This window comes from Choloepus didactylus, chromosome 17 (assembly GCF_015220235.1).
Source record: "Choloepus didactylus isolate mChoDid1 chromosome 17, mChoDid1.pri, whole genome shotgun sequence".
NCBI lineage: Eukaryota > Metazoa > Chordata > Mammalia > Pilosa > Megalonychidae > Choloepus > Choloepus didactylus.
The window spans coordinates 41,652,037-41,666,084 of record NC_051323.1 but is presented as its reverse complement, the minus strand read 5'-3'; the positions used below and the strand labels follow the sequence as shown (position 1 = coordinate 41,666,084).

The window sequence follows — 14,048 nt, the reverse complement described above, 5'->3', positions numbered from 1 at the left end:
AAGTGTCCCAATATCCTTGTCTGTAGAATGGGAGACTAACAGTACCTACCTCATGGCATTGGAGGGTTAAAGGAGTTGATATTTTGTTAAGAGCTTAGCTCAGTATTCGGCATATCATAGGCGCTAAACGACTGTAAAATAAAGAAATGGTAAAGTTGGTGATTTACTACCATAGTCCTAGATCTTTCTCTGAACAGCCTTTTAACTGGGAAGAATTAGGATAGTGAAATAACCCTACAATATCTAACTCACCTCCTTACTATAAAACAAGAAGTGAAATAATTTGTCAAAAATTTAAAATTGGAATTTATTTCATTTAAAGGAAAAAAACAAAGTTTTACATTTAAAAAAAGTTATGGGAAAAAGTTTTATTTCTGGCAAATGAAAACAGACTGTTGGTAAATATTTTAGTCATTTTAGAAGCACCCAATCAATACCTTGTATCAGAACTAAAACACAAGGTTTTTGTATAAAACCGTTTATCAGAAACCCATCAGCTGTGTTCCACTTTTGATTATAGTATGGTAAGTTGTGCAAAAGCAGCATCAAAATCTATATCTCATTTAGGCCAAATCCCAAGGAAAAGGATGAGGGGGAAAACCAAAAGTATTATTTGCATATTTAACAGCATGTCCAATTAACCACTTTGCCGGCAGAGATTAATTTATCATTCATCTTATTTCAGCACATGGTAATGCTTTGACAGCAGACAGAGAAAATTACTGATACAGCATATTACAATTTTAAAAATGTTAACTGTGGACTTCCGGGAAATGTAGCTTAGGGTGCTGAGGAAAAAGTTACATCACTTCAACTTGGAAAGATACATGACAAAATGATCAATTTTGAATGATTATGTAGGCATAAATGGTCCAATATGACAAGATGGTCAGGAATCAATATGAAATATAAAAGAGGTAAACTACTAAACAATGTCCTGCAAAACAAGCTGAAAGTTCAGTTTCTACATATACTTTCTAGGCAAAAATTCCCGGAGGCATTTAAATGAGTCACACTCCAGCATTATTTCCCTACACCAGAATCTAACACACTGATAAATGAAAAGGATAAATGCATTTAAAATGACATAGATACAAGCTGAAGTGTTTATCAGATTAACAAAGGCAAAGTCTTCCTTAAGGATTTGAAAAGAAAGTTCCATTGGGAAAAACTATACAGATGAAAACGTGCTGCTACATATCCAAATAAAAGTGCCAATCAGTGATTATCAGTATATCACGATACTGGGCTTCCACATTTGCCCTGACTTTATTTTTTATGGCAGCATAGAATTGCCCATAGTAGTGTGCTATACTGTGCAACTATCCACATTTTAGATAATTCAATCTTAAAGTAGAATTAGAGAGGTAAGAATCCAATGTTATCTCAGCTTTAAGAAACACCAAAAACACACACTTTCTTTAGCAGGCTCAATCCTGCAGTCATTTAGAAAACTGATGAACAGATAGTAACTAACATACAAGACAGGCTCAACCACATAAATAATTACATGTAACAATGTTAGTCCAATGGCAACCCAGATACCAAAATAACCATGCAGGAGTGATATCCTAATCAGTAGAAGCCACTGCCTTGTATTTTACAACAAAATAAAAATCACTCCCTTACCATTTATTTGAAGGCTTGCTTTGCCTTTCTAGTTGCTGACTTTCAGAGATATGTCCTAATACTTTAATTTCTCTCACCATTTATAGCTATTTGAAAAACAATTACAAATATAAACATGAGCTATAATAAAGTCTATAACTTCGTTTAAAAAATGTAGGCCACAATATGCGATGCATTTAAATTTGGGATCGCATAGTCAAAAAGGATCTAACATTTTGAATTTCACAATAAAAATGGCTACAGGATATGTAGCCTGATATGTAAAATAATCAAGTACCTTGAAAATACACTTCAGAAACACTTTTCTACACTGTCCTCAGTTCCAATTCATAAATCCCATAGATACTAAATCCATATAATCAACATATCAAGTTCTTGCCTGTCTGAATACGTGGTCCAGGAATCAACATCTATTAGTCATAAAGCATTTTATTATTTGCTATCATTTGATTAATGACATTCTTTCTCACTATCTTGGTAGAATGTTACAAGTTGAATTTGAAAAAAAAAGCCCTCATTTAGTAATCCATGTCTACCTTATTATTTATTTATCTATTAAATATCGAAAGGTAATATTTGCTAAAATTCCCTCCATTAGAATAGGGAAATTAATATTCACCTGAAATTCTCAATAATTGTAGGAACTAATTAATCTTGTTTTTGGCTAATGTTATTCTTAATGAAGAAAAAGTTTTTTGAGAAGTGAATTGAAAAATGGCAAGACTGGGAAAAGAATCATTTCTTCTAAAATCAAATGAAGTGCTCTTTCCAAACCCCTGACTCTTATCACATTGTAGTAGAAAAATGAAAGTACTGCAGCTACTTAATTATGTGACCCTGGCAGAATCCTCACCTCTTTAAATCTGTTTCCCTGTCAGCAAAATGGTGATCATAAGCTTTGCCAGGGTTGTGATGATGATTAAATGTGACATTTTACATGAAGGTACTGTGGAAATATATACAGTATTAAAATATAGCAGTTTTTACTAAGTTCATCAAAAGCTGATGGTAATTGCATTGCTATGTGATCAACTCTGAAAAATCCTGCAGTTTGTGAGACTGGATTACCTGGGAAAGCTATTGCCAAGGTCTGAGTAGAGAGATATTCAACACCCTAGGTAGATCAGAAAGTGCAGGGCAGAACGAACAAGTGCAGGAAGCAGGAACTTCCACGGTACCTTTCTAAGAAACATTCCTTGGGAACCACAGTTGAGAAGCAAGGCGGACTCCGAGCCTAACGGTGGTCCCCAAACAGCTAAGAAAACCACCCCAGACTAATGAGGAGGGCAACTGGGTGAGGGACCTGAGAGCAATCCTTCCTAAAATCTCTCCAGTTCCAGTATGCTTAGTATCAATAAGGCTCTGAGAAAAGAACCGGAACCTGAGGATTTTAGGGAACCCTTATTGCCAAAGGAATCTTAGAACTCAAAGTTGGATATGACCTTAGAGATCTTGTAGTCCAATTATAATTATTTTTAAAAAATGTAAAAAAGAAACATGGAGTCACACTCCATGACAAAACTACATAAAAAACCATGCTTAATATTATTATCAAGATTAACACCTCACACACAAAAAAATTGTGTATTTCATTAAAAAGAAATAAACAGCGTAACATGAATGAGTCATCGATGGTCAAATTTTCACATAGGTACATTTCTAGATAATTATCTTCACCAAACCAAGCTGCCTCAATTATTTATATACCAATGTGAATTTATATCAATGAATCCCCAGTCTTAAATACATTTAAAGCCTTATCTCTACCTGAGGAATAAAAGTCTTTATGTTTTGTTGAAGGAAATATATGCAGCAACTTGATGGAAAGCAATTGTGCAAGAAGTTCTTTCTGGAACATTTATTAAAGGGCAATATAAAGCGATATAGATAAAAATTACTCTTTTGATGTTTTTATCAGATAATTTCATGTTGAGTCCTAGATGATTGCCATAAACACACACACACACACACACACACCACACACACACACACTTACTTTATGATCTGGGCATTTATGCTTGGAGGCTATCTGTTTTTAAAGAGCAAGTTGTTTGTTTAAGGATTAACTTTTGCTGACACTAGCTTGGATTTTTAGAACTGAAAGGTAAATTTCTTGATTGTTGTGTCTTGGGTAACTTGGTTTCTTCTCCTTCACTCCTACTACCATAAATCTCTGGCCTACCACAGTAGCTGCTGAATAAATATAATATTAAATATTTACTGAATGAATGAATGGATAGTCTAAGGGCAGCCTAAAGATTGGGGCAACCAAAAATACCCTAGAGTGCTAGGATTCCTTCAAACATGTTCAATTCAAAGATTCTCCCAATAATATTAGCTGGCCATGTTGTCCAAAATAGGATTTCAGTGAGACAAATTTTTTGTTCAAGAAGGCAAAATAAGGAAGAAGTATGAAGTAAAAATATCTACTTCAGCAAAAATTCATATCTGAAAATGTTCTGTGTCCTGCATATGAATAAATTACTGGATCAGAAAAGCTAGATTTTTGTTCAACATGGTAAAGTATATTGGGGAAGGTTTGCTAACTCTCTTGGTTGCTAGACAAAAAAAAGCGCAAAGGGATCATGCTGTCACATAGCACCCTCCTGCCTCCTTGAAAAACAAAATAAAAACAAAAATACCCTCACCAGAATCAATGAAGTGATCTATGGGGCACCAAAGAGGTGCCATGAACCTTTTTTAGAGTATTCATTACCATTAATACATGCTAGAAGGAAAACTCTAGGCCGTGTTCCTTGTAATGATTTCTACTCCAAGACATCAATCACTAAATCACATGGATGATCCTCTCAGTTTGGGCTTTAAAAACCTCTGGGCTTCTGGAATTGTTCTGGGTTATGGGCCACAAAGTCTTGATTCTAATTCCTCTTTGACTCTAATCAGAAATTTGGCTCTATTTTTTGGCTCATCTATGCCTCAGGATCCCTAAATGGAAAATGAGATTCAAACTCCCTCCCAAACCCACCACTTTGCTTATAAAGAAGTTTAGTAAGTATACTGAAAGTGCTCTGTGCCTCAGAAAGAGGAACGTTGTAAATTCAAGATATAATTATTATACTTATATAACATCCTTGGGCTACTTCAATTACAAACCACACTTTTAAAACCTGTTAACATTCCCTTCTGGGAAAGCCCTTTTGCCCTTTAATAGTATAAACTAATCATGGCAGTATAATTTCCGGAGCTCATATTTGTGGGAGGAGAACAACTGGCACTGTGTGCTCAGTTCTCTGATGGCTTTCTCCTTCCTTTATCTCCTGAAATTACTGAGAGGCTCTAAGCTAATTTCCTAAAGTATGCAGAAGTACTTAGGAAAGCCAGGAGCCGAGATGGAAACCTGGGCATTGCACTAGCATCATTCTATGCTCAGCACATATGGCACATGGCGAAAGCAGCTTTGGCTGAGCACACTGGGCTATTCTGGACTCTTGCTGGCTTTAAGTAGCATTTTTACTTACAACAGGACTTGCTTTTTATCCTTTACACTCACACAGTTCTCCATTTATTTAACCAAAAAAAAAAAAAAAAACCACATTTTTCTATGGAAGTATTTTCATCATTTATATTTTTAAGGACATGCAAAATAAACTGAGGATCTGCAGTGGTTCTCAAATCCTGCCCCTCATATGCATAAAAAAAATCCTTGTCATAATCTCTGCAACTGGGTCAGCTTGCACAGAGATGCTCAGGGTAACCATGAGTGCTCTCTGCACCTTGCAAACCTTGTAAGTGACACCTCATAAAAGTGCAAATGAAGCATGGCGTGATGAGAAAATGAAGAAGAATGAACCTGGATAGTCAACCCAGCAATTTTCAAAACAGAAGGAGACTCAATTTTATTCCCTAAAGTATACTGCACATGATTTTTCTTTTACACATTCATTATATACATGCATTCCCTATTATGAGGAAAAGAAAAGGTCTTATGATTCCCGGAAATTCTGATACAACCAAACATACTCTTCACATGTATATTTGCAATAGACTAAAATTTTGAACCAAACCTAATTTTCACCTGCTTTGAATTTCAGCTGGGAATTCAACATATTGGCATTTGCCTTTGTGCTTTCCCTTCACCCTTATCTATTAGGCTCAAAGATTCTTTCCTTGTGGGTCCTTTGTCTAGTTAGCTGAATGTTCAGGCAGTTTACTGAGCCAACAAATTCAACATCACCTCTTTCTTATTGTTCTAAGCCAACACCCTGTCTGCCCTCTCTCAGCCTCTCTGTATCTCCACCTCCCTCCCATCTCTCCATTCCCCCACCCTCAGAGGCTCTTTCATCCTTAGTATTCCTTGATTGCTCTCTGTCCAAAGTTAATCCCCACTTCTTTTCAAGGGAGGGAAGGGGTGAAGTATGAAAACTTTACACCCAGCTTTTATTTGAAGCGGGGTGGCTACTGTCGGGTAAGTTTTCTCCCCTGATTAATAAAACAAAAAGAATTCAGAAAGAGTGGTAGCCTACTCTAAAAGGGTGTGTTTGAAGAGGTTGGGGGAGTTTTAGAAACAGGTAAGACCGTATAATAAAACCTAAGAAGAAAAGACAAAGTACTCTGACCCAAAATAATAATACCAACCACTGCCCACACACAGTATTCTCCACTATCCTTTTCTTTTCTCTTTTTCAACGATGGATGTACCTGATTTTCATTCACATACAGAGATCACTGGAGGGAAAGAAATGTTTGTAAAGACCAGCAGACGGCGCCTGCCGGGGTAGAAATTGCAGTGGGAATGGGAAAGGAGCGCCCGTCTCTGCGGCAGGACACCCTTGGTGTTCTCCTCTCTTCAAATCCCTAAGCGCTCTCCCCATTCAGCCGCCTCATCTCTTTGGAGAGAGACAGTGTCAGAGAAAAGGAGAAATTATTATGCATATGACATTATTAGTCAAGAGCCTCCCACTGGTACAATTAAGTGCCCCCACCCTCTCGCATCCCCCCATCTGGCTCACCGCACCCTCCCACGCTCTGTCTGCCCCTCCCACGCCCTGGCTCTCAGGGCTCACAGTGCTGCACTAAAGGAGGGCGGCGGGTGAGGGCTGCGCCCAGGGGAAGTACTCTCTCAGTATTCAGAATAATGTGAGAGAGTGACAAGAGCAACAGAAACTCCTTACTGTGTTCCCGAGGGATCTACCCTGTTACTTGTAGCTAAGATGGCCCAGCCTGGGACACACTCTTGTCTCCATCCGAGGTCCTCTGTACTGGAAGGAATCCCTGAGAAGGAAACAGGAAGGGAAGAAGGGAACAGATTCCTGGGACTTTTCAGTGAGCTGTTCCTCTTTTCCACTCCTAAAGAAGCATAGGGAGGAGGAGGAATTATTCTCTCTTCAGGAAGGTTATCCCATAGCTTCTCATATCTAACCAGAACTGTTCCTAGGTAGGAAGCTTGTTCCTGGGGAAGGAAGCAGTCCTCCTAGCACCAGCAGCTGCTCCCGGGAGAGTAATTACACAGGGAGAGGGGCAAAGGAGCCGCACCGGACCAAGCCTAAAAGAGGAAGGGGCCTCACAAGGAAAAGGGTAAAAGAGACATTAGAAAGAGTGACCACAACTTTCACACTCAGCTTTCTAAAGGAGTGGATTGTACAATGGGGGAGAAAAAAGATTGGGGATGGGGAAGGACTCCCAAAACAGCGATTGTTGGCAATTCAGGGACTCTAAAGTAGGCATTTATCTGAAGGAAAATGGGAGAAACCTGGCCCCACACTGGTGGTCACCCTGGAGAAGACAACTGCCAGCCCAAGCTTCTTTCCACACCTTGCTCTTTACAAAAGAAGCTGGGGTGAGGAGAGCACCTTCCCTTACTCTAATTCCTCTTCCTCCACGCAGATTCCCTGGCTTTGAGGAACCAGCATTGGCCCTCCTGCCCTCCCTGGGAACCCCTAAACTCTGAGGGAGGAGGAAGGAGGCCCTCCTTTATCCCAACAGCCTTTGAACATGATCCACAGGCAGAAAGAAGGGTTTGGTAGCCAAGCCTCTCTCTGTGTTCCATTTAGAAAACAACTCAGCCCAATTATCAAGGAAAATAAGTATATATGTGTGTTGGGGAGTGCGGTGGGGGGTGCCGGGAGATGGAAGTTGCTGGTGTCCAGCGGTTCCCTCCAGCCTGGTAGGGGCTGGCTGCAGTAGGAGATGGTACCTCGGTTACCCTCCTACCTTCTCCAACTAAGAGAAGAGGTGGGAGAAAAAGGGACTGGCCTCCTGTTGAGTAAGTCCTGGGACTGCTTCGCTGCCTCTGCAGTCCGGGCTCACTTTGAAAGAATGTGTCGGCTGGAATCTCGCCTTTCCCCAGGCCAGGGAAGATGGGCAGGAGGTGGGGCAGCGCACACAGCACAGACAAAAGGTTCTGCAGAGCCCTGTCTCTGGCTCCCGGGTCCTTAGGCTGAGCGCGGCGCCCCAGCCGGCCGCCGAGTGACCTTCTGGAGAGGAACGCCCCCTTCCCGCGGGGCTGGCCGCCCGGCCCGGGCTGGTCCTTTTAATAAGTGCCCACGTCTCTCTCCCGGCACCTGGACAAGGAACGCCCCTCCCACCCTCACCACAAACACCCGCGACGCCTTCTCCCCATCCCCTTTCTATTGTCTTCAAAGAGATAAGTGGCTCCCACCAAACACACCCAAATGCATCTCCCTTTTCTTGAGCCACCCTTTCTCGGGCCTTAGGGGCCGAGACGCGAGCATAGGGTTGAATGGGGGGAGCGAGAGGGTAACCCGCGAGAACTTGGCATCGCAGACCCACCGTGTCCGCCTCGCAAGGAAGCCGGTGACCTGTAGATTGCAATAGGCACTGAATGATGCTTGCTGCTGCCATGGAAATGGTGGATGTGGTGCGCTCCCAAACTGGACGCCCCCCACGCCACTCCTAGGAGGCCGCTGAGGGTCAGCGGGACTATCCAGAGCAAGGCCAGGCGCCCCCCTGCGCCGCCGCTGCCGCCGCCGCCCCCGGGCGAGCCCAGCTCAGCGCCGCACCGGAGCATCCTCTGGTACATGGCGCGGCGCCCGCCGAGGGGCAGCCGCCGCGGGAGGCAAAGTTTGGGGCGGGGGGAAGGGAGAGGACGCGGGGGAGCGGGCGGCGCGGGGTGGGCTGCGGATCCGGCCGCCTCACCGCGCTTGGGCACCCATCCTCTCCCTGCTTCGGACAGTCTTCTTGGGGTCCTGGACTCCGCCGTGCCTTGCACCCCAAACAATACGAAACATAGCCGAGGCGAATGCAGCTGGAAGGGGGCTTGTCCAGAAAGGCAGCCCCGGGGAACAGCAAGCGCGAAGCGGGCGGCTACTGCCAGGTTTCCAGGGTTCCAGATTCTCGAGAGATACTCCCAAAGAGTTTCGGGCGACAGTGCGTGCCGGGGGGTGGGGAGCGGGGAAATTGTTTAAAGCTCCTCCCGGAGGGTCCTCACTTCTACATGACAGCCATCCACCGCGAATCCACTAGGTAAATCCATTTAGCATTGTGTGTGGGGACTGGGGAGGCCACTTCGCCGGCCCAACCTCCTTTCAAGGGAAAAGCAGACCCCATGGAATCGAGGCGCCGCTTCCCTCCATTCAGCCCCGGCCGGCTCGCCCGCTCGCGCCAGCCTCCCCCGGGCAGCGCGCGGAGCAGCGGCGCGCATCGCCTGCTCCCGAGGCAATCTCCGCGTCTGCCGCCTCCCGACACTCACGCCCGGCGAAGGGTTCAGAGGAAACTGTGCACCCTTACAAAGGAAGTGGGGATCGAAGAGGGGAAAGCAAGCCGAGAAAAAGAAGAACCAGACGAAGGAATGGAGATTAAAAAGAAGAAGAAAAAGAAAAAAAACAAAAAACAAAAAAACAAAAAAAAAAAAAAAGAAAGAAAAGAAGAAGAAAGAAAGAAAAAGAAAAACCACACACGCTGGTGAAGCGAGGGGGCTCTATGCAAATCTGCAGTCTCCAAACAGCAAATCACTGAAGCTCGGATGCAATGCAGAGGGCGAGCCTATGTAACGAGGGAGGCTGGTCTAGCTTCCCACAAAAATCGCCTTGCTTTGCCTCTCCCTCACATTTTCCACACATCAAAGGGACACGTGTACGGCGATGCGGGAAGCACCTAAAAAGCAACTCCCCCTCCACTGCCAAGTGATCCCTCAGTCTGAAATACAATGGCAAATGGCACCCTTCTCCTACCCCCAGGTTTAGATGTAACTGGTGTCTTAGGAGCTCTCTTGCATCTTAAAAGGAATCAGTTCGGCTCTTTTTATTGGACCAAACTTGTTCTACCAGGTGTTTAAACCCAATCTGCCAAATATGGCTTGATACCATCTACTCAAGCATCAGTTTTGATGATCTGTTAATTACGCATATTACTCATAACAAATAGTCTTCCTTCCCACTACAATATCATATCTCATATAAGGCAGTGAAAGTGCAGAAGACCAAAACACACAAGTAGGAAAAAGAAAGAGTGAATTTGGCAGCTAGAGTAGAGGCAGAATGAAGGAGAATGGACGATAGAAAAGGAAGAAGATGAGAGAGAAAGACTTGTTAGGTGGAAGAGAGAGAAACAGTATGAATGAGGCCACTGGCATTTAGTCAAACATTTTAGGGTTACTGAAGAACCTAAAGATCTCTACAGAAGCTCAGCTATGATGATATTTCATATGGGGGGCAAGAGGGGAGTTCTGCCTTTCTCTCATCCTATCTCATAAGTAATATGTATTACTTATACAATACAATAAGTAGTATTAGGGAACAAAAATTCCTAAATCTGATGTCCCCAAACAAGAGAGGGCATTTATATTCTGTTGGTGAAACACAGCATATTTGACAGGAAGCTGTGTGTCCTGGGTGAAAGACTGGCACAGCCAACACACACCTGAGAGTAGAGATCTAGCACAGCAAGTGGACTTAGCAAGGATGGCCACAGTCTCTTTACCAGAGGCTGGCAGTTAAGATCAGGGACAATGAATGAGACACTCCCCTGATTTCCAAAAGATGATAAAAGCTATGACAGTCTAGTGACTGGATTTTTTTTTTTCTTTATCTCTATTTAAAGGCAGAAGAAAACAGTGCTGAACAGATCTTACAAGCTATATTATCCTTACATTTTGACAAATATAAACTTATGTATTGATAAAAGGTAATTCTTCTGGGAGGATTTGATTCAAATCAGCCACTCACCCAAGTGGCCATTCAGACTTGCATATTGCTTGCTAGTCTACTGAAGGAGTCAACCACGGCCCTCTGATGCTCAGTATGCAAACAGTGCCCAGGGGCCCCCAAACCAAATCTCCAGCAATAAAACATCTCCCATTCCTGTCCAAAGTTTACTTGATTTTACTAAAAAGATAATTCTCCAGTGGTTTATTAATTGAAAAAGCTTATACATGCTGGAGAAGATACTTTTATCTACTTAAATATGCCATGTCTCCCAAATTCCCACAGCTTCTCAAAGACCAGCAGAACCCAAATCCAGCATCTGTCACTACTGTACTGCCTCGTTCCCAGGCCATTTCTTATTTATTTTGTTATTTTTAAAAATAAGTATTTTAATTCACTAGTGAAGAGTCATTAATAATCTTTTTAAAAATATCAAATAGAGTTTCAAAGGAAAAGGAAAGATGCTCTCAAAGTACACCTTTAAGACCATAGCTTCACATTCTGAATTTGAAATTTTATAGTGTTTGTACACACAGAGCATTGGATTAGGGGTTAGGAAACCTGCATTGCAATCTTGGCTCTGTCATTTACTGGTGTCAGATTAGTTACTTAGAGTCTCCCTGAGGCTCTGTGGCTTCCTTTATAAAACAGTCATGTTCCTATCTTTCCTAATAATCCCACAGGGCAGGAAGGATATAATGTGATATTTAATGTGAGAGTACTTTCAAAATATATCAAGTGTTCCCCACAAGTAAGGCATTATATCTATCCTAACATATTCAAACTGATTGGCCTGCACAATACATTCACTTCCCGTCAATCTATAGGAAATGTAGAGCATCACATTGTTTTCCAAGTATTCTCATATATGGTGCTAATCTCCTTCCCAACTAGATAGTAGAAACTGAAGGGGACAGGAGTCAAGTCTTCATTTGTACTCCCTCTAGTGCCCAGCATTTATAAAATATAGCTAGTCTCTCAGCAGATATTTGTTACTCTCTTGATTACTAGGAAAAGATGGGGCTGGAACTTTTGAAAGTAATTGAATAAATTAAAGCCATAAGAATAGAATAAGTATAGAAAACCCTGATGAAGCTTCCCAAAAAAATTTAAAGAAGAGGCTCCCTTGCCTGTTTCATATTGTCTAGGGTCTTGGGAGATAAAGACAGAGTTAGTGAAAGGATAGACCAGAAATCTTAGTTTTATCAGACTCTCAAAAGCAAAAGAATAAATATTTATGACTGTCACAGAAGAAGAAATTATAGCTGTAGTCTTTCAGGCAGATACCTACAGCACTTTAAGAATACCTAGGAGTTTTAGGGGCAGATGCTATGGTTCTGGTGCTGCAATATTTGTTATAAATTAGTGTAATTTGGTGGAACAAGAAGCAATTCTGCATTCAGAGAGTAGAGGAAAATCTTGGGAACAAAAACATGCCTAATCTGGATGAAGCAAATCAAATTTGTGCTTACTCTTTAATTTATGTCTCTTCAGACTGGTCAGTGCTTGGGTGCTCAGAATTGAATTACCTAAGGGAAACTGAGGCAGCATCTAACAAATTGTTCTTACATGAGTGAAGAATTGGTTAGAGGAAACATGGTGTTCACCAGCTATAATTTACTCTCAAATATTCCAGCATAGACATTGTGACATAAATGTGTGTTAGTGTTGACCTGTACCTCAGATGATCAGCTGTCCTCACCAGGAATTTATGCTCCAGCATCTCAGCCAGAAATTGATCAGAAGCCAGAGGTGGCTTCTATAAGCCTTCAACTATCATCACCTCCAATCAGTGTGGCTTTGCTCATTAGTTATGTGTGTTGAAAACAGGTTTTCATTGGTGAATTTAGTGCCTTGTCAATTAATGTCATGGAGGTTAGGAATGAGTTTGTTTGGTGAGATCATTAATATTCAAGATAGTGAAGACTGACCAAAGCATTTTATAGACACTCTTTGCTTCTACTTGAAAAGAGCATGTGAATCCAAGAGTTCTTTCACCTTTACCCTCTGGAATCTAGTAGCTAGCACTTATTGTAGCTGGTACTGTTCTAAGAAGTTTAAATGTATTACTAATTTAATCATCACAAAGCCATATGAGGTAGAGGCTGTCATTGATCCCTAATGGATCTTAGTCACCTAACTCTAAGAGATGGTAACCTGGATGCTGCCACTGAAATAGTGTCGTATTTGCCTCAAGAAAACCCTTCTTCCAAGGCATTTTTCAGGAACCAAAAAGAACCAAGTGCTGGAACGTCATTGAGTTTCCAGAACAGGCTATGAGATTGTTTTGTGCCTATTTCATAATCAATGGCTGCTTCTGTGACAAATGTTGGTGTGAGTCTCCCAATCATTATAACTGATACTTGTCTGAACTCTCAGAAGAGTGGCTAACCTCCATCTGCCTCTAACAACTAGGGCTACTGAGATCTACTAAAACGGACCTAATAGTTGTGCATACCAAATTGTCCTAGGCCAATTCACAGTTGATGACTTGTAATGAACAGGAAGGCAGGTGGCCTAAGTCAGACAAAAGTGTTAAGAAATAGGAGATGGGTTAACAAAAGAAATGAAAGGAGAGGGAAGAGGAGATTGAGTGGAGGAGGGGAAACAAAAGGAAAGGTAATTTCAAATTATTTTTTTTCTTATTTGAAAAATCAACCCTCTAACTCAAGAAATGGGATGATTGTCAGGCAGACACTTTCAACCTTTTCACGTTTTTCTTTAGTTTAACTGGAAATCCTTACAGCTCAGTATTAAGCTTTTTAAATAGAAAACTAGACACTAAAAACAGCAGAGAGGAAGTATATTAAAACCCACAGGGAGCATCAATCTTTTAAAAATTAAAAATGAGGAGAATATCAGTCTTGCATTTTGCATTTCGACTGGTGTCAGCATAAAGAAAAGGCAAGCAGATCCCACAAGTCCATCTACTTGCATTTCTGTGTCGAGACTGAAAGAGAGTAAAGATGAAGAGCCTCAGAAGGTGTGATCCATGAGAGTTGTACAGGCAATCCCCTGAACCTGTTACCTATGGATTGTGGTAGGTCCCTAAGGGTATTCTAAGATAAGAATAAGAGAGTATGAATGTTGGGAGAAAAGCAAAAAATAATGCCTTGGATAAAGCATCCCTAGAGATTCTGTATTACAGTCTTTTCATTATTCAGATGATAAACCTTAGGCCCATGGAAGTAATAACATTACAGAAAAGTCAGGTTTATTTATGAAGTGTTTCCTTATCTATAAGTGTACTTTCATCTTTCCACCCATAATCCAGTCACAGATTTAGACTGGTGAATT

At 41.7% G+C, this 14,048-nt stretch overlaps 1 protein-coding gene across 28 annotated transcripts in view; it reads right to left on the bottom strand.

Annotated features, from left to right (window-relative positions):
- NRXN1 (neurexin 1) overlaps nucleotides 1-14,048 on the bottom strand; it is a 1,176,176-nt gene that overhangs the window by 414,323 nt on the left and 747,805 nt on the right. Inside the window, exon 1 of one of the 28 annotated variants that reach the window (XM_037806684.1) lies at nucleotides 8,380-8,686. The exons of 24 other annotated variants lie outside the window; for them this stretch is intronic. In XM_037806684.1, coding sequence (XP_037662612.1) covers nucleotides 8,380-8,629 — 250 coding nt within the window. In that variant the 5' untranslated portion in view covers nucleotides 8,630-8,686. Of the gene's footprint in view, nucleotides 1-8,379; nucleotides 8,687-14,048 lie in introns of those variants that run through there. 3 more of the 28 variants (XM_037806682.1, XM_037806681.1, XM_037806680.1) reach the window with 3 other exon arrangements.